Source organism: Lotus japonicus, chromosome 1 (genome assembly GCF_012489685.1).
Source record: "Lotus japonicus ecotype B-129 chromosome 1, LjGifu_v1.2".
Taxonomy (NCBI): Eukaryota; Viridiplantae; Streptophyta; class Magnoliopsida; order Fabales; family Fabaceae; genus Lotus; species Lotus japonicus.
In genome coordinates this window covers 68,078,922-68,100,140 of record NC_080041.1, presented here as the reverse complement: position 1 = coordinate 68,100,140, position 21,219 = coordinate 68,078,922, and the positions used below count along the sequence as shown (strand labels likewise).

Sequence of the window (21,219 nt, the reverse complement as noted above, 5' to 3'; positions counted from 1 at the left end):
GGTCAAGGGCAGCTTAAGGATGTTGAATATCAATGACATGAGTTTATTAAAAATGGAAGCACGATTTATGTTGGGTTATGGATTCCTATTGTTTTGATTTATCTAATGGATATCCAGATTTGGTATGCAATATATTCATCTTTGAAAATGAAATTGTGGATTTTTTGGGAATCAAACCTTTCTCTAACACAAGAGGGAACAAAGGTTTGATTTTTATCAACAAAGAAGACAAGAAGAGGAAGGAGGAATATGAAGGTTTTGAGTTTTGTAGGTTTGAAAGTTTTGTAGGTTTGAAAGTTTTGTGAGTTGAAGGGTATGATGTTCAAATTTGAAGGTTCTGGGTTTTGTGGGTTTGAATTTGAAGATGAAGATAAAGATGAAGGTTATGAAGAATGAAAAGGGATTAATTTGGGGACTAGTTTCCCATATTCAGGGACTAATTTGACGTCCTAACATTCCAATTCCACATAAGCAGTCCAGCTGGATTAAAAAAATATAAAAAAAAGATTTTGTTAACGTCCGTTAACAAATTTAACCCCAGGGATTAACTTGAATGTGTTTTGCCACATTCAGGGACCGCGGGATGCATTTTAGAAGTTTAGGGACTAACTTGAAGGCGGCTGACACATTTAGGGACCAACTTGGCTATTTACCCAAATAACTGGGTTGAAGTAAAACACTATGAGTAGCTCAGTTGACAATATATGTGGGAAGAGTTTTTGGAATCAATTCTCATACAATACACTTTGAGGGAGGGGTGAAGAGTGTTAACTATGAGTAAATTTCGAATCTGATGACATTCAAAGGGTGATAAAGTACTAAATATTTATAGAAAAAAAATCGTCATTTAAATAAATGATTGGAGTTCAATTTTCAAATTTTGCGAGTAAAAAAATTACATTAATAAACCTCATACCTCTTAGTGTCATAACAGTGGGTAAGAATTACTCACAACTATTAATACCCCAATGGAATACCTTGATTAATTAAAAAAATGTTTGCATGAAGTAGTACATGGTGATTGTTATTCTGCACTTTTTTTCCCTTTATTTTTTTACACGTGTATTCAATAACATCTTTTTTATTTTTCATTTTAATATTTTGGAATTCAAATTTAATTATTACATGAAAATTAATGGATTTTAATTTGATGATTATATAAAAAAAATTCCACTACACAGTAACTAAACTCTTTAAAAATTCAAGACTTTTATAAATAGTTTTCACTTGAACGTTTATTTAATAATTATTATAAATTCAAGTGTTGTTGTCGATGTTAGCTTTGGATAGAAGAAGTCTAATTTAGTTTTTGTTTCAATGTTTGTTGCTTTTAACTCACTACTGCACACACACAAAAAGATGGGATGAGGCCTTTTTAATCCGCTATATTTTAATTAAAGATGATTAAATTGTGTGTATAATCTTAGATAATAAATATCATCAAAGAGTATTGGATAAGATTTTAAAGGTTTGAATATGTTTTTAGTCTTTATATTTATATTATATGAGTTTTATATAAATGAAAGGTCCACCATGCAATTTATATTTTATATATACACATTTTCTCAATGTGTAACACTAGTGGTCAGGAGCGTTCATCCTGTGTAACAATCATTCTATGCAAAAGATCGATCTGTTTTGTGCTGGATGCTTTACCTACTTTCTTTTTTTCAAAACAAATGGTAAAATTGCAGAACAATGAAGGTTGTGTTTGCCCTAAAAAGACTGAAAATCTCCACTGTGTTACGTTTGGATTTTGATCATCCCTGTCGCTCTTCTTGCGGAAACTATTTCTTACCTCACTACAGCCTTAAAGTTGTTCCTCTCTTTCTTTCTCACTATTGTCCCATTGTTTGATGATTGATTTTTTCATGTCCTTTTCTTTTAAAGTGGTTTGTCTAATTTGTCATTTGAAACCATGGTATTGATATATTGTTGCTTTTTTTATTTATTTAATCTAATGTGATTGAAGTCAACGTAAATATCATAGGAAAAGCTAGATCATGCCAAACTATGTAGCACAAAAACAATAAGTCTACCATTTATGTTTGAATTTGAAGTTAAAACGAAATAAGTTGAAAGAATGAGAAACTGAAGAGAAAAGTATTAGGACTAAGAAATTGAGAGTAAAATGAATCAGAACTATTATTAGAATACTAGTATGACTCTATAAATAGGAAAATCATTGTAATATTTCATCATCTTTTCCAATATGAATGAATATTGGAATTAATATTCCAATTATTTTGTCTACTACGCTTGAGATCCTCAATAACATGGATATCTAGCAGAGGATCTCAAACATAGCAAACAGAAGAATTTGAGCATTGATTATAATAGTCAACCATTATGAACAGATGATGAAATATTCTAATATCGGTTTCATTTTACTTATATACATGAGCTGAAAATGTAAATGACAATGAAATGTAATTTGTAACTATCTAAATTGTGCCTCTAATTGACTAAGATCTACTAGCATGATTTTCTTATGAGGTTCCATGGTCCATTGACTACATTCTTCGTCTCATACAGCTATGGCCAAATGTGAAACTGCCTTGATGAGTGCAGGATTTCCAAGTCTCGTCGTCAACAAGAATAATACTGATGGTTGTTGACACGGTAATTTTATGGGGATTGGAGGCCTAGCGCGATGTGCTAATGGGCTTTTGGTGGGGGGACTTTCTAGCTTATGCGTGGTGGTAGTGCTCTTCAAGCATAACTAACTCACAAGTCACTTCAATCAAGCATGGCCTTCTTTTTGCTTGAGTTTTCATGATGCGGTTTGTCAAAGTGATACTCTTAATGCAATCAACCTCATTGAGTGCCTTTTTGGGTTGGAAATCATCTTCCAAATGTTTATTTTCAACATGTTCGTAGAGAAGCAAACTCTTGTATTGATTTTCGGGCTAAGGTTTTTCTTTTCTGCCGATATATCCTCATAGCTGCAGCCATGATATTAATCATCTCAAGGCTATGAGATTTGGCTGAGTTGTGCAAACAGTCCCACAATATGCTTTGGTCTACTGCCCCTCGGGAGAAGCTGTGTTGTAGTTGTATTTTTAGTTTCCTTATGTAACAAAACAAAAAATCATTAGATGTGTACATTTCATAGTAAATATAAGGCCTTCAACAGGATTTTTTGTAGCATTCTGTTTTGGCTACCCATTTTTATAGCTTCTGTTGCATCATGATTAAAATCAAATACATATTGGATGCTGAAAATAATTACTATAACTCAGGTATATAAGACCATTTGCTGCTCGAGTACAAGTTATGTTCAGAATCGGAGTTGATCATTCCATTAGTCTCAAATTCAGCTCACTTCTGAGTTTTCAAGCTCTTTCCAAGTACACATTACCCTCGTGGCCCTCCCACGGAAATTTATAAATTGAAGAAATATGCAAGCACATACAAGCTCAACCATAGAAATATTTCATAGTGGAAAATCTCATTTAGATCAAAGTATCAACTAAAACTAATCTTAGCAGGAAGAGAGCCATTTATTAACATACAAATTCTACCAAAAAAAAAAACTTAAAATACAACTACACCAAATGTAATACATATCTTTAAGATTTCGGATGTCATAACAAGACAATCCCATACTTCAACATGATTATCCATTGACAATGACCCGGTTTCTCTCTGATTTATTCCCCTGCAAGACTGCTCAAACAGTCAAAGACGAGTTCAACTCATTCAGTATCCGGTAGTATCTATTATACTCTGAGGTGTTTCCAAAGCCAGGAAGGAAATCTGTAAAGAATCTTAGAACTGCAGCAAGGTGTTGGGAGTCATTGGAAACAAATGCTGCTTCTAAGAACAACGATGGCCGGATGGTATCCACCTGAAATTTTTTCTCAAACTAGTTTAGCTTTGTAGTTTTAAAAATTTAAACAAAATCATTAATGCAAACCCAGGGATGTTTTCATGTTCCCTATACACTCATCTCTCCACTACAATTACTTGTATGGAATTCTTACAGCCACAAAGCCAACAATATCATGAGAAAACTGCAGCACCATATTCCTCAGATCTGAATCATATCCCTGCTCTCTTACTATTTAAAGCATCAAACAGTTACTTCCTAAACTAGGAGCCAGCAAAATAGAAATTACCCTGTACTTCCGCGCGTATCGCAAAGCTTCAAGGTAGTATCCATCTTGCACTAGCAGTAATACATAATCATGATGTAAGCCAAGCTGCCTCAGCATATCAAGACCAAGCTTCCTAGTTTGGGTATCCTGACGACCAGACTCACGGAGCTGTAGTGCAACTTCCTTAGAGGGCTCCAGGATCTGCAGCAAAAAGCGTCTGGTCATATAATCAAATTAACAATAATTTAGAGTACAAAATACCTTCAAACTTCACAATAATATACAGAAGTCAGGTTACCTTGTTTATGACAAACAACCCGAGTTCTGCGTAACGTTCATTGCGGGCTAGAAGCTGAACTATCAATACATATAGATTTGGATGTACACGAACCTTTTCCAAATTTGCACTGCAACAATTAATAAAGAGCATTGACAGCTAATTCTCAAGAGTGGTGGTAAAGCATGATCAGATTAAAAAAAAACATATTTAATCCCCATTTCCATCCATAATTTCGAGTGGTATATGGTCCAACTGACCTAATATACTCTACGAGAGTCTACATAATATCCTAAATTAAGGATTAGTTGGCTTAGGCATATCAAGCTGAACCAAATAAAGAATAAAATTTTCAGAAAGTTTTCACCTAATGATGAATAGTGTGCTGAAAATAATGTTAGAAAGTGTGTTATTAATATTAGCAAAACTGGAGCTTGAACGGGAAACATTCTCTAGGTAGGTCTCATCTAACAACTGAATAGTAATAACCTATGTGGTATGTGACTACACCATCGGTGGAATTTGATGTTTTACACGTGCCTGTTTTCATTTCTTTTTTTGGTTGATAAATACTTCACATAACACATTTTGGTTATCGTCTAGTCCATAGTAGTCAATCCCGGATCGCGGCGCGTAGCGGCCGACCCCAAAAGTGGGATAGCGGGATAGCGGATAGCGGGATGACCGCTATTTTGATTTTTCACATATAATATTATATAACTAATATATACATATAATTACTAAAAGAAAGGGGAAAAAAAATAGAGGAAAAAAAGAAAAAAACAAAGCAACTCAGAACAGAATAAAGGCCCAAGGGTAAACAGGGGTGGTGGTCGCCGGAGCCTGGACGGTGCTTGTCAGATTGCGCCGCGGCCATGGGTTCTGGACTTCTGGTCGAAGGTGGCTGAGGGGAAGCAAGTCGCGCCGGAGAAACGCGTTGAAGAAGGTTGCAGGTTGCAGAGGAAACGCGTAAAGAAAGAAGAAACGCGTGAAGAAGACGAGTGAAACGGTGCGTTTCACTTATTAAGAGCGAAATTCCAAAAGCACCCTCAAATTTTAACCTAATTTTACAATTTTGAGGGCAATTTGGGGATTTTCCTTGAACCCGACCTATCTTCAACCTGGAGCACCGCGATTGAACGCGATTGAACGCGATTTGGACGCGATTTGGCCGCGATTCGCGGCGCGACAGCCGCGACGGCGTTCCGCGACGCGATCGATTCATAATCGCGGGGAAGGGCCGCGACGCGACGCGACGGCGCGATAGCACCGCTATTTTCCGCGATCGATAACTATGGTCTACTCTATACTAAATAGTTGTTTTGCAATTATTTAGTACACCAACCATCCTGCCGCTCAACTTTTTGCAGATTTGCAACCTCTGGTATGTTTTCACAGAACCCCTATTATTTTGTTTTTTTTTAGAGTTGTGTCTTGCATTTTATGGACCTATGTGTTCAATATGTTAATAATTTAGCCTTTATAAAAGGTAGAGTAACCCTTAACTCTTGAGCAAGCTTTTGGGTTGAGTTAGGCCTCTCAAATTCTACCTTTTATAAAGGCTATCTATGTCATATCTCTAGCCAATGTGGAACTTCTAACACACCCTCTCACGCCCTGGGCTGGACATTTGGAGCGTGGGATTTGCAGGACTGAACATCTGAGGGTGGCCCAAATATGGGAGGTCTCCACCAACAAACGGATCTAGGATAGGCCTTGATACCATGTTAAGCAACCAATTATCACAAAAGCTTAAGTTGTTCGGTAAGGGCCACATCAAAGGTTTTATATTATATTCTAAGAGTGGTCATTGGGCTTGGCTACTCTGCACTAACATTTGTTTGTGTGAATTACAAAGGACAAATCGTAGGCCTGGAAAATGGGAGGGGGAAAAGGACGGATCAAGAATATTGTTGACATCGAAAGACTATGCTTAGTGCATTGTGTTTAAATAGGGAGCTCTAGATCTGCCAGTACAAGAAGATTGATAAAAGAAGCAATTGAAAGTTGATCATATTTGAATTGAGTCTAAAATTGATCCCTTACAATGGAAAGTTCCAAAGTCTACACTATAAGTCAGCATCATTCGAGCAGTTAAGGCATATCATTTCTAGAAGTTTTTCTTTGAAACAGGTGAAATCATATAATTTCCTGCCATATGTTGACAGTGAACCAAACTAAATTTCATTTGAAACTAGAGCAAATATATGGAGAGGCTTCTGAGTCCAAACAAACTTCCTAATTAAAGGGTAAAGCTGTGGAGGCATGCCTTCAAAGTTCAAAGGAACTCGATAATGATAGAAACCAAGTAAAGATTCAAAAAAACTTCCTAACTAAAGCATAATGCTGTGATGGCATACCTGTAGAGGAACTCGATAATGATAGCAACCAAGTATGAAGGGTCTCCAACCATCTCTTCATCGACGGGAGAAAAGACAAAGCTGTACATCTCATCAGGTGAAATTGCTGCAGAAGTAAGTTGGGATTCCTCTTGCCCAGACTGTAAAGATGATTGCATATCATGATCAGGATGAGCTTCAGTAATCAGGGAGTTTCCATTGTTTACTGTACCCCCAACTATTGCCTCCTCCGAATTGCGATTAGGATTTGCAGACAGGGAGTCATCCTCAGAATCACTTGATGCTTTAATTAAAGACCCACTGTCTATTCTTGCAGTAGTTTCAGATATGATTGATTTTCCAGTTGCACCTGTTTCTGTAGCAGATACATCAGCGCTAGAATTTGGTACACCAGAAGCAGGTGTCCTCTCTGGTTTCAGTACCTTCAGATAGCTGCCAGTTTTAATTGAATGGGCGTATGAGGTGACTAGTACATTTATAGCCTTGGAAACCACAGACACAGGCCTATGCTCCAGAATAAGTGTCCGTGTTATATCCAAGCACAATTGCTTAGCCTGAAAGAGCAGAAACGACCCAACGTTTTACAAATTCATCAATTTTCTTCTTAGAACTTGGTCGCGCATCTAACTCAACTTTAAAAGCTAGCTGATCGATGAGAATTGCCCTACTCTTTATAAGGATTACTTTGGGCATATCTCTAACCAATGTAAGACCTTAACATAATTTAGTTCCAAAAACCAAACAAGGATATGTCAAAGTACTATGCTTGATAAAACTGTAATATCATTAACCGTAATTTAAAATCAGTTAAAAAAACACTTCAGGTAATATCAGTATAAAATATTTCCTTGATGGCCTATTTAGATGAGGAATTTTTCCATTTTCACATTCCAAACTTCTAGTGCAATATCTCAATAGAGGATAAAAGGAAATTCAGCATTCTCATGTTTAATAATAAACTTACAAGGCATCCAGAGATCCAAGAAAAAAGTTTAATACAATTCATATAACATTCTTGAGTACATGCATGCTATTTTCCATTTTTGCAAAACAGTATAACTTTTTGAGGCAGTCTATGTTCGTACGTCTGTGTGTGTATTTGTATTACTCTTTTTGCAAGGGTAGATGATACCTATGATATCTATCCTTACCAATGTTTAGCATAGCCAAGCAGGACTCTCAAATGCCAATTCATGGTACTCTATTTCTCATAACAATCACACATTTTCTCCTTGTACATTAATCATCGTTCTTAGAATGGATTGTGGATAAATTTGATTTTGGTAAAACCGATGTTTATAAAAGTGAGTTGAAAGTCAAGTGGCTTATGTTCGGAATTTGGATCAATGTTTTATAAATTGGAATGCTCATTGAACCGGTGATAATTAATTTTGACAAGTGATAGTGGCAGACTTCATAGCAGCAAAGACGATATATGTTTTTCAACTAAGTCATTTCCTTTCTCAGATGCTAAGCCTGCTACATTTAGTAGGGAGGAGTAGTCTTCCAGAAAAGTGATAACACTTACCAATTTTGGACTACTAGAAGTCTACTTTAGATCTGAATGAACTTATGCATGAATTAAGATAACTACTGGGAATATAGTAGTAGCCCCTAGACATAAAATGACACACACACACACACACACATTTCTGGTTAAAATTAAACAGAAACAGGCAAACAGCCGAAAGCAACTGCTGCACTATTGCATCATGAACCATTGCAATAATGAAATGAGGGAAGATACCTTGTTAGCTTCCAATTTCCGCCGCTGCAGGAACTCTAATACTGATGGGACCTCTGAGTTACTGGCAGAAATTGCCTGCAAGATAGGGTTATAATGAAAAGAAAGCACACTACATTTGGTATTAATTATATAAATGAACAAATAACTTACATCTAAGTCTAAGTTGAATTTCCATATTATCTTATTGGCCACATCGCATACGAGGTCAGGCACTAGAAAAATCCACGTATCAGCATAGGTAACTGCTTCATGGCTTCTCACAACATTACCATCTGAACTCTCACTTTCTCTACCACTAGATTGAGATGAAGTACCAGACCGTGGGAAACCCCTTAACAATAAAGGAAGGGGCGCAGATATTGGTGCTCGAGAATCTATAAAGAGATCATAAAGTATAACAACCTTGGCATCAACTTGATGAATAAGAAGTACACTGTCGACCACACTCACAGCAATCCTGCTGGAATAAATTGGTAAAGAGCCCTGCAAATATCATGAACATAAGTGTGATTTTTTTGAGTCTACAGGTCAATGACAAAGCATGCAACTACTGTTATTGTACAATAACAGTTTAAAATTACATATCCCATATGGACATATTTTATTGTTTATTTGTGTACCTAGTCAAATATCCTTACGAACTTCAAGAATTATTGAGGTAAAGAAAAATATCCTTCTAGATTCACTGAACTGAGATCCAAGCTCAACATGTGTGATTCATTCCACACCTATTTGAGCTTGAGAGTACTGCAGCATATATTATATGATAAGCTGTAAACTATTGTAGAGGAAGAGTATTCTAATCCTAGCAGTCAGTTAGAATTAGTTAATGGTTCGTTTTCAGTCAGAAGTTAGTTGAGTTCAATATACTCCGCAGCTACTAGGGAATTTTATATAAGTGTACCCCATGCTCATCCAAAGACATGACAACAGAACAGATTCAGTTCATATTGTTTTTACTCTCAATTCTCAACACTCCAACACTCATAAAATACCCCTCTCATTTGATACATCTCTTAACATCATAGATTATAAATGATGTTACAGTACCACACATCATATATTATAATTGATGATGATACAGGATCACCAAAGTAAAATTGCATCGGGCACATGCTTTACAGAAAATAGGCATTGTCCAGACAAGTTTTCTTGAATGTTATTTTTGAAAACAGAATCAAAATGATAAATCATTGAGAAATTTGAGCAAAACCAACCTGCTGTATCACTGCATCACGATAGAGCCTATACAAATGGAGTAGCATTGCAACTCTATCAACTTGCAAGCAGTATATCCTACCATAACTGTGATTGATTGTTAAAAGAATAAGACTCTTAATAGACAGATATGATAATTATAAAGGTCTTAGCTTGATAAAGAAAATAACTGATACATACACAGTGACTATAAAGATGTCCTCAACTGCTAAAACAGGCTTACTATTTGCCTCAGATTTGGCCATAACCATCTCAAACCTTGGCAAGCGAACAATATCTGCAGATGAAATCTAACCAGAAATGCATTGCTGTATCAGCAAATATAATAACATAGGAACAATATCAGTTGACATTCTATATTAAATTATTAATACAGATGAGTCATGAGTCATGACAAGGACTATTAAACATGGTTATTAAAACCGAACCGAATTGGCCGGTTCAACCGTTCAAACCGGGAACCGGACCCTAGACCGGTTCAAAATGGCTCAAAAACCGTGGGATGATAAAACCGGAGGCGAACCGTGTGAACCGGTCAAGAACCGGGAGAACCGGGCAAAACCAGCCAGTTGGCGGTTTAGGGCGGTTCAAAGAAAAGAAAAAAAACTTTTTTTTTTCGTTTTTAACTTTTTTTTGGACTGGGCTCGGACAAATTGGACTGGGCTCGGGCAGTTACCCTAGTATCTCAACTCCTTCACCTTCGATCCTTCGTGCCACCACCTCAGCCGCGCCGCACATCGCCGTCACTGGAGTCCTCCGGCATCGCCGTCTCGACTCTTTCTTTCACCGCAGCCTAGTCCAACTGCGAGAGGTGGTTTGCACTGCCTTCTGGTCCAACAATGGAGTGGTGTCTGTTTCTGGAGTCTTTAGATAAATCTACATTAGCAGAGGAGAGGTTGTAAAGTGACGAAAGAAAGTGAAATAGTTCCGAATTTCAATCTCCAAATCAGGGAAGAGCCAGAGCACAGAAGAAGGAAATTGTGGGTATGCTAATACTGTCATGAGAAAACCAACAAAAGCTTTTGGATCTGGCGGTGTGGTAGGGATAGAATAAATTAGGGGCTTAGTTTAGTGGCCTTGGTTGTTCAGTGTCCACCGTGGGAATTCACTGTGGGAATTGATTCTTATGTAACTTTCTTGTTTATACAATGAATTTGAGTGAATTTGCTATAACAGAGACATCAGCGAGTGTGTAGCTAGCGAAAACCAACTTTTTTTTTTTTGAAATGGAAAACCAACTTATGGAATCTTTTAATTTGCATTTTTTTTATTCTATATTATTTTTGACAGCATATATTACTTTATAGATTACATGTTTATTTTAAAAAAATTATTTAATTTATAACGGCTATACCGGTCGGACCACGGTTCAAATACAGTTGAACCAATGAACCTTAAACCAGTACCCTCACCGGTTTGATCACCGGTCCGGTTTTAATAACCTTGCTATTAAAGAAGCTGCATTGATACATGTCATTCTTTCTGAACAACAATGATATATAATCCTACTTCGATTAAAACAATGATAAGATACTATTCTTCTACGAGGTACATATCTTCTTGATCTACAAAATAGAAGAAAAAAGAAGCAAACAGTTTGCTATCTTACCTGAAACCCATGGAATGTCTTGCACTGCATTCCAGAAGCAAGAAGAACCAAGCGACTTTCATGTGTGTATACATACCAACTCACAGTCAGTTTCTTTGTTTCCACCAATTGCAGTGATTTTGATGCTGAACTATATGCATACATGTCTAGACCACTGTCAAAAATAAATTAAATTTAAAATATATATTATTTACAAATAAAAGGAAAAGGACGAGGAAGGGGAATTACTTGGGGAGCAGTGTCATGCTCACAGCAGTTTAATGAACTATATTAGAGAAATGCCACAAGTATTGAGAACTATACCTCTAGATCACATTTTGTCAAGGACTCAAGACCACATATAAATATAAAAATGAAAGGAGACAAGGTTGCACTCTAAAAATATATAATTTTCTATTTAAGTTTCTTTCTTGGGCAGAATTTTTTTTTATCATTACTTTCATCTACATTTATAGAAGAAAATTTCATAATCGCAATGCCATTCTCCGGTCTCCACCAAACCCAACATTAAGTATTTCATTGTTAGTGGAGACCAGAAGTAATTAAGGGGCAGCTTGATTCACATTTTGTTTCTTCTGAAAATTGCTTTTTAAAAATAAAGGCAATAAAACAGCATTTTCAGTAATAGAATTCCTTCTTCCTGTAAGTAGGTACGGAGAAGAAGTGTATCAGAACTGAAAAAAAAGATAACATGCTTTAAATCATTAAAAACATCCAGACACACTCAAATTTATGGTGCTCTACCACAACTACTAGAGAATAACAGTAATGACTCCATTTCTTTGATGACACTTTTCATAAATTGCTAAAGAAAGGTTTGAAGGCATAAGGAGCAGATCAATGACCATCTCAAAATAAACAAACATCCAAGAATAAATAATTCACTCAAGAACACTAAATATTCAAGACTCCTTTATTTCCATTCAGTGATTCAAATACATTGAAAAGAATGCTTGATCCAAAGAAGATTCTTAGTTTCTTACAAATCTTAAAATATAAGAAGCCAAATTGATTGATCATCCTCTAAAATATATATGTATATATATATATATATATAATATATAAAACCATTCATGTGGCTCATACCCAACAGCTTAAGCTTTTGGGATAATTGGTTGTTTGACATGGTATCGGAGCTTCTATTCCGCCCTCAATTCTTCTAATAAAAAGTTGAATTTAAGCTCATGGTAGGTAGGCATGTGCATTGTCCAGGCTTCAAGCCGAAAGGCCTCTTGCGTGAGGGGCGTGTTAGAAATTTAATATAAAACCATTCATGTGGCCCATACCCCATTAATGATGTGTGTGTGTGTGTATATATATACATCATTAATCAATGTAAATTGTATCAACAAAGAGGAGATAAAGAAGCTAAGTATACCTGGTCTTAACAAGAACAATATCACACTGTTGACTATCTGTCCAAAAGAATCCAAGAATACTTTCTGATTCTGGTTTACACTTGTGGCTAAAAAATTCCCCAGTTTCCTTGTCCCAAAGCTGTATCTCATGGTTCGATCGTTGGATTGCTATAACCTTCATGTCTAGAGAATACCGAATAGCTATGACAGGGCCTTCACTTATTGAATCAGTGCTGGGACCAACAAATGGATCAAAGGGACTGACTTTCCATGAAAAGATCTAAACATTACAAACAAAAACACACAATGTGATTAAATAGTTGAACAAGTGTAAAAATAAATAAATAGCTAATATGCATGTCATCAAACAACATATGAAGCATATCATGTTACCTGGTCAGCTGTTGGGGAAAGTAGCAACTTATTTCCGTCATCATAAAATAAATCCCTTGATCCAGGAATGTTGCACCGAAGTGGTGGATATTGAATGTAAGCATGCGAAAGACCGTCAGATCCACTCATACCTATATTAGGCTTTGAAGTTGATGCTTTTCCAGACATGTTGCAGAGTCCCGTTTACACAGTGGTGGCAGAGGTGAGATAACAAACTGCAGCAAACATCCTAAATTATTTACACTAAACCGCAAAAGGTAGAAGTAAGGCATCTATGGTTAACAACTTACAAGCACTGAAGGTTAAACCTTCGACGCAAAATGTTATAGGGCCTCCCTCTTAGACTGAAGACTGGAAACTTTCTCTACAGATGGTTTGCTTCGTAGGTGTAGTTTGTTTATTCTGTGGCCCAGAACAGGGAAGCAAGTGGCTGCTCACTTCTTCTTGAGCTGTTAGGAGCAATATGTAATTTTAAACATAAGATATTAACTTCAAATGCAAAAATTAACAACTATACATTGCACACAACATAATAAGCTAATAGTTTTGGAAACAGTCAGGGAAAAATAAAATGTTAATTAATCAGAAACGGCTTGTAACTCTCAAAAGCCATGATCCAAACTAATGAAGTCCACAAAAAGGTTTCTCTTCAGTCTTTTGTACAAAGTTAAAGAGAAAACATAGAAGGTAACATTTTTCTAATAACATGTAAGAAATAACTTCCCACTAAAGATACCAAGCCAGAGTAAAGGACAAAAACTTTATTTCAACCCAAATATAGAAGAATACAATACCATATTCTGCATACAACTTTTTAACTCCAGGAATTCCTTCACACACACATCACGTTCAATCTCTGGAACCTTAGCTGCGACACAGCTCCCGTATGCTTTTGCCTAAAAATGAAACTTGACCACATCAATATTCATGCAGTACTATCAAACAAACAATAATGAGGACGACACAGAGAGAATAATATAAGAGAAAAGGCAAGCATTCTATTATACAACATATAACAACCTGGACACCTCAATAATTCGGGAATTAGTTTTAATGCCTTCCCCTTCCGCACTTTTAATATGCGGAATGTATAATTTGTGTTCCGCAGGTGTGTAATTGGTTCCCGCACACATAAGTGCAGCAAATAAAATGAAAAGGGGGTGGCATTAAAACCAATTCCCCAATAATAATCACATGTCAATTGCATCTACCGAAGTAAATAAATTAAATTCGGTTATCCGAAGTGAAAATCATAAAATCAATTCAACAATTTACTTCAGAGTACTACTAGCAAGGTAAAAGCACATTTCTGGCACACATAATCCAAGATAAACAAAACCAAACCTGAGATGTACAATTCAGTAAAATGCGCTTGAGAGTAGAACTAGTATTCTTCTTATCCTTCATGTCCACAACACTGCAAAATACACACACACACACAAAAAAAAAACACAATTACACAACAATCACCTTACCCAAAAATTAACAAAATTTCAGCAATTGCGAGTTGGAGAAATTCCTCAAATTTTCCTTAGAATGACAATAATCGCCTAATTGGAATTTGTAGAATCACATAGTGAAAAGAAGATTAAAACCCCTAAGTTCGCCCCAATTTTCAAAATCATACACGAAAATTGAAGAATCTGCAGCAATCGAGGAAATGTAAATTTGTGAATTTACCATTAAGAACGGGCCATATGCAGTGTGCAAAAGATTCGATAGCTGATGAACGGAGAGAGTCTATTTGCTTTGTTCTTCTTTTTGAATCTATCGTTCCGTTCGTTATGGGCAATAAACTAGAATGTTGCAGTGGAACTACCTACCAGTCTCGTTGCGAGTTGCGAGTTAACGAACTGTGATTTTTCTTCCTTTCTTTTTCTCCTACGCTGCAGATAGTTCGAGTTTGGGCCTGAAATGGGAGCTCACATTTGGGCTTAGTCTGGTAATAAATATTAGAGACCGATGTAAGGAATGGGCCTGTCAGGACCAACAGAAAAAAATATTCTCAAATGATTGTGATAATTGAAAGTATAGTTCATAAATAATTGAAAGCTTCTTTGCTTTATTAAAATTAGGTAAATGATTTGACCAAAAAAAAATAGGTAAATGATATTTTTAAAATTGAAAATTTGAGTGTGTAAATAATAAATGTATGTAAATACTTCTTTCATGTTGAACCAACCAAACGAATATGGGCATACCTGGCCTACCAATATAGGTTCGACCTAAAGGCTACGAAGCAAGTACAAAAATAAAAATAGCGGCAATTTGGAGAGAGAAACTGAAATACCATCATGTCCCCTCCCTCAGCCCAAACCCACCTTAGATGAAAAGTTTAAATTTACACAAATCGGCAAAGAGGTCAACTTTGGAGAGCTGGATTTGTCACCCAACCATTAAATTTCACACCCCTCATTTTCGGATTTTCAAGTTCCAAATTATTTCAGAATCTTAGATTCCGAAATTAATTCGTGATTTGTAGTGCAAAATACATGTAACACCCACTTTTGAGTGAAAAAATACTTCGGAAACCTTATTTCCGAAATATTTCGGAAACTAAGTTTCCGTAAGTGGGGTGACATTTCTAATGAGAGGGGTGTCAAATCTAATGATCTCAACTTTGACGCATGTTTACTTATAGAGGGAGAACCAAAAATAAAGTCATTGTTTAAATATGCTAGAGGTCCCTGGAATTGTACCCCGTACGAAAATAAGTCTCTGAATTTTTTTTTTCCGATTCCCGGTCCTTATAAATTTTTTTTTAATCAGAATAGGTCCATAAGCGTGTTATGTGCTTATGTGGCTCATCTTTTACACAATCATCATTTCCACGTGGATTTCTTTTTTATTTTTAATGCTTAGGTGCCTTTTTCTTATTCAAATTAATCTAACTTAACACTAACCTAATCAACATTAATTTTCAATCCCTCATCTTCTTATAGGAAAGAACCATTAAAATTTTCTGGAATCTAAACCCTCAAGCCACCACCACCACCCTCAAGCCAAAACCCACAACCACCATCCTCAGCGCCAACACCAGCCATGGCCAAGTCGTGCTCCACCAATCCTTCCCTGCAAACCACCTCCAACTCCTCTATTTTCTCTTCCAAAACCCAGCCACAACCAAAACTCAGATCTGAAAACAACAAACTGAAACCCAGAATTTTCAAAACCTAAATCTGCAAACGAAAATAGAACATGGTAATTCAGAAAATGTAATATCAAACTGCATTTTCAAGCCCAAAAATCAACCGCCCCAACCCCAACCCATAACCTTCAACCACCACAATCGTTCCCAAACCAAAACCTTCAACCACCACAGAACAAGAAAATGAAGAGAGGGAGAGGCAGAGTGAGGCACAAGAAGGCGCATGTGATTTGCTCTGTTTTGTTTAGCGCAACCACTTCCCCTCAGGCCTTGATCTCTTCTTCTTCTTCTCTTGACCAGAAACATGGCGGATCTGCTTCGAAGATTGGGGCGAGGGAGCGGTTGTGCAAGAGAGGATCTGCCTTCTCCAGTGGTTGATCCTTCTCTACTGCTCCCACCATGGTTAATTTATGTGATCTCTTCTTCTCTAGGGTTACCTTCTCCAACGACATCAACCCTCACCCCCACCCTCACCTGAAACCAAAAAACCCCAAATCCACCAGCACCACCAACTCATCTTCTGGTTTTTGGGTTATTGGATTAGGATTTCTGGGTTTGAGTTAAGAAGAAGAGTAGGAACAAGGTGGATGAGGATAAGAAGAAGACAATGAAGAAGGCGTTAATTTTTTTATTTTGTTTACAGAAGGCGTTAATCAGAGATAAAGAAGTTGAGAATTGTGTTTTAGTTAAAGATTATGATATTTTGTTATTTTTGTTAGTTATCAGATTAAGTATTTTTTTGTAATGATGTTTTTTGATTAAGATTAATTTTTTAATTATAATTGATTAATTTTTTTTGACAGCAAAAGAATTATAATTGATTTTATTAGGGTTAATTGTTTTTATTTATTAAATTAATCGATTTATCCATGAGGAATAAAAGAAAATTATAAAGGTCACGTGGAAATAACAACTATGCAAAAATAGAGCCACCTAAGCTTTAAACACGCGTAGAGACCTATTCTGATTAAAAAAACATTTTTAGGGACCGGGAATCAGAATTTTTTTTCTCAGTGACTTATTTTCATACGGGGTACAATTACAGGGACCTCTAGCATATTTAAACCTAAAGTCTTTTATGGAGAATTTGTTGAAGTCATTATTCAAGACTTGACCTCCAACTTGGCCTATATAACTAGTATTTATGTTATTAGTTTTGGGCTTGTAGATTGGCCTACATTGGATCATGAACGAGCCAAACCCAAAAGATCAACTCGATCCAAGATTATGCACAAGCCGAACTGAGAAAAACAACCCAACGATGCGTAAAGGAGAAGTTGAAAGCTCTAACTCTGTTGTACGAGCAGCACAAGCAAAAGTTGGCCTTAATATCAATTTGTGTTGTATGTTGACCCAACGTTCGAAGCTTGTGAACCTAGAGCCTCTCCTTTCTTCTTCCTCCTTCCTCCACACCGATCGAACCACCCTTTGGGGGGGGGGGAGGAGGGGATGGCGGTATAAAGGTTGACTGATTTTGAGGTTATTATTGTTGGTTGATTTTGGGGGGTGACCATTGTTTATCAGTTTCGATGACGTTGCTGAGTTTTGGTGTTTTTTCATGTTTCTAGGTTTTGGTGTTTTCTTCACATTTATAGGTTTGGTGTTTTGGTAATTCAGGGTTTCTATTTGTTCGTTGATGGGGTTATATGAAGATGATGGAAAATGGGATGAAAATGATGGGACGGAGAAGATAAAGACAATGAAGATTGAGAAGATGAACATGGAGAAGATAAAGACAATGAAGATTGAGAAGATGAACATGGAGGAGTTGAAGGTGGTGAAGATGTTTTGGGTTTGGGGTAAGGAATGAGTCAATGTCAATAATTCAATATCTTCATCTTTTACAACGTTAAACTCACTTGCAACACATTAGAAAAATGACATGTGATCAGTTGATCACAAACGTTAGTTTTTTAATGAAATATAAACGACAGGATCTAACTGTAGATAAAAGTAAACTTGAGGAACTATAACTATAATGTATGAAGTTTAGGAATCACATTTGCACATTCACGTAAAATGGGAGATTGCGAATGTGCAATCAAACCAAAACCAATAAATCAAACGGGCTAAAACCCCTGTTAATTTTTCTCATTATAGATACACTTTGAAATATTAATTAGGATTACTTTGAAATATTTCTCATAACCAATATCCAAACTAAACAAAGATACATTCTGAAATATAATAATATTAGGAATACACTACGCATAAGGATGAATGAATACCCTCGTGCCTCGCATTCTGCCATTCCCATCATAGCGTGACAAAAGTCGCTTGCTATATCCGTTGCAAAAACACTGAAAGAGGAATAAGATAAAGGACTCGTGCCTTGCACTCCAAATATACAATCATAGTCTCACAAAAGTCATTGCATTTGCACACTGAGAAATGTTATCTGGAACGAATGGGAATGCATCATATCATCCACGGGATTTCCACACCACGATGTCTCCATCTCTTTTTTTCTTAATAACAAATTTAACAACAAAAAAATAGGGATTTTAATTATTTGTAGAGTGTGAAGTTGTGGACCATCATCGTAGTGCAGCAGTGCAGCCTGTAAACTTACCCCCTTTCACGTTGGAGCACTACGCTTGCAAGGGCGTGTCTAACTCACTCTTACATTACAAGCAACGCATAAAGTTTCTTCTTTTCGACAGATGTTGCAGCTGAAGGTTTGACTATGATGATGTATAAACTTTTAGTGAGATAATAATATATTTAATTGTTTTTTTTTTTGTAAAGGTTCAAAGTTCATTCAATACCATAGGGTTGCCTAACGGCACTTACAACATGTGAGGCTAAACCTTATCGAGCGATAACGCAATGCGAAGATAAACAAATAAGAGACTAGCATGCACACTCATACAAAGCTGAAACATCTAGCATAAACCATGATGTAAAACCCTAAAAGTATTACAAAAGCCCCTGTAAAACTCAAATCAAATTAACAGAGATTCTATCATCAATTTTAAACAGTGCTCCCATGTTGCAAACTCATCGACTCAGCCGGAGTTGCATTGTGCGGCTATTGGAGAAGCACAGACGAGGCTTCAGCGGCATCTATGAGAATTAATTAGTGTCTCTGAAACAAATGACAGAGAGAAAGGAAGCTTCTGTTACCACAGGAACGACAGGAACGAGGTCGAGCGGAGGGTTGGACGCTGCTGAGACAAGCGGGAACAACTAGCCCGGCGGAGAAGGTGGTGGCCGTGAGCAAGAGCCTGGAGGAGGGGAAGGACCCAGCCGTCGTGAGTGGTACAGAAGCGAAGCTGTGGACGGCAAAAGCTCTCACCTTTCAGTCCAGATCTAAGCCAGAAGGAGAGAGGGAGACAGAGATCTCAGATTTGGTTGCGACAGGGTCTGGGAAGCGATGGTGGCCTGAGTAGTGGTGGTGCTCACGACAATAGTGGCGGAGGGGCAGTGGCTGCGTTGTTTCCACTCTGGTTCTACAGCAAGCTTTCGATGTCAGAAGAAGGAGGCGGAAGCGGCCTAGAAGGAGGAAGGGGCGGCGGTGGACGGAGGAAGGTGGTGGCCAAGGAAGGGTAAAAACCCAGAACAAACAAAGAAGGAAAACCCACTTATTTGTGTATTGGATCCACCTACTGTGGAAGAAGATCCACCTAATATGGAAGAAAACCCACCTAATGTGGGGAGAAAGCCTACCAAGCAGGAGAAAAAACCTCTCTTGTAGAGGAGAAGCTCCCCAAGGGGGAGAAGCCCCCAAGGGGAAAAGAAGAACAACACTGTGTGTTGGAACCCTAGCAAAGCAGTGTTTTAGAAAATCTATCTCTGGTCAGCAACAATTAATTGTTAAATTAAGAGTTTGTAAACTTATGTATTTGGTGCTCTTTTCAATGTGATAATTTTTGTTCTGTTTTATATTGTAAGTCTTTTCTGCATCCATCACTTCCTCACATTTTTTGTCTCATTAAAAATGTTTCCTCTCATTTTTTTTTGTCTCATTAGTTACTTCCTTCGGCCCTATTTATAAGCAATAAAAAAATCAATAGTTTAAGAAATGTAGTTAAACTTGATAAAATGCATTAAATTTATCTTAAATTAAAATAAACTTCCAAAAGTACCCTTTGTTGTTAGTGTTGGAAGGTGGAAAAGAGAGAAAATAATTAATGAGACACATTTTACAAGTTAGAATTAATAAGGGCATCATTGGAAAAAATTAATTAATATAACTCAAATTTTCATTTGGTTCTTATAAAAATGATCAAGATTTTTCTTCTCTTTCAGGCTTATAAATAGGACCGGAGGGAGTACCATTTAACTGACTGGATTAACCGCACGCGCAACACTTGAGAACCGACCAAACTATCACTTTACACAGACAATGACAGACTTGCGTTTTTAGTAATTTTCACCCGACAAAACCAACATCAGCAGTCTAAATAAAACCGACCGTAACCGACTGATTGAGAACCTTATTTTTAACCCACCCCATCTTGTTTTAATTAAGTAGCATTAAAATGGTAATGTTATATATAGAGCTAGCTTCTTGCTATAATCTCTCCTTAATAAAACTATAGAAATCTACTCCACTATCGATGCTAACTACTCAATCACATCGTGGAGTATATATATAGTATGCAATATTCATCGTCAAATTTGTTATAGCGTAAGTGCAAAGTAATCTAATCCACTGTCAAATTATTGCATAAAGGGCAAAGTAATAATAAATTGAATGTTTTCTATTAATCTATATCATTTAAGATACCACTCCTTAATCTGGTTTAAGGTACTATAGTAAACACCATATTTAATTATTAAAAGATTAACTTCGTATGATCTTTCACACTCTTTATTAAACACTCTCCTTCTAACGTACCCTAACGTACTTGAAGAATCAACACATTCGCTTTCAATAAAAATCAAACAATCACGTAAAATGTGTTCAAGGGTGTTTTTCTTTAGAATGAAAATATGTTGGTATATATGGTAGTGTTATGTTGGATCTGCACCTTCTTTCATACAATTGAGACGTTTGCATTCAA

At 36.6% G+C, this 21,219-nt stretch overlaps 1 protein-coding gene across 1 annotated transcript; it reads right to left on the bottom strand.

Moving 5' to 3' along the window:
• Positions 1–3,412: 3,412 nt before the first annotated feature.
• On the bottom strand, positions 3,413–13,501 carry LOC130742307 (uncharacterized). The gene is made up of 12 exons (XM_057594445.1): positions 13,353–13,501; positions 13,063–13,277; positions 12,690–12,949; positions 11,312–11,465; positions 9,883–9,992; positions 9,702–9,789; positions 8,635–8,967; positions 8,485–8,559; positions 6,738–7,291; positions 4,399–4,507; positions 4,122–4,301; positions 3,413–3,850 (listed from the first exon to the last, which is right to left on the bottom strand). Exons 2-12 carry the CDS (start codon positions 13,228–13,230, stop codon positions 3,674–3,676), a joined length of 2,208 nt encoding a protein of 735 aa, XP_057450428.1. The 5' UTR covers positions 13,231–13,277; positions 13,353–13,501; the 3' UTR covers positions 3,413–3,673.
• Positions 13,502–21,219: the final 7,718 nt, after the last annotated feature.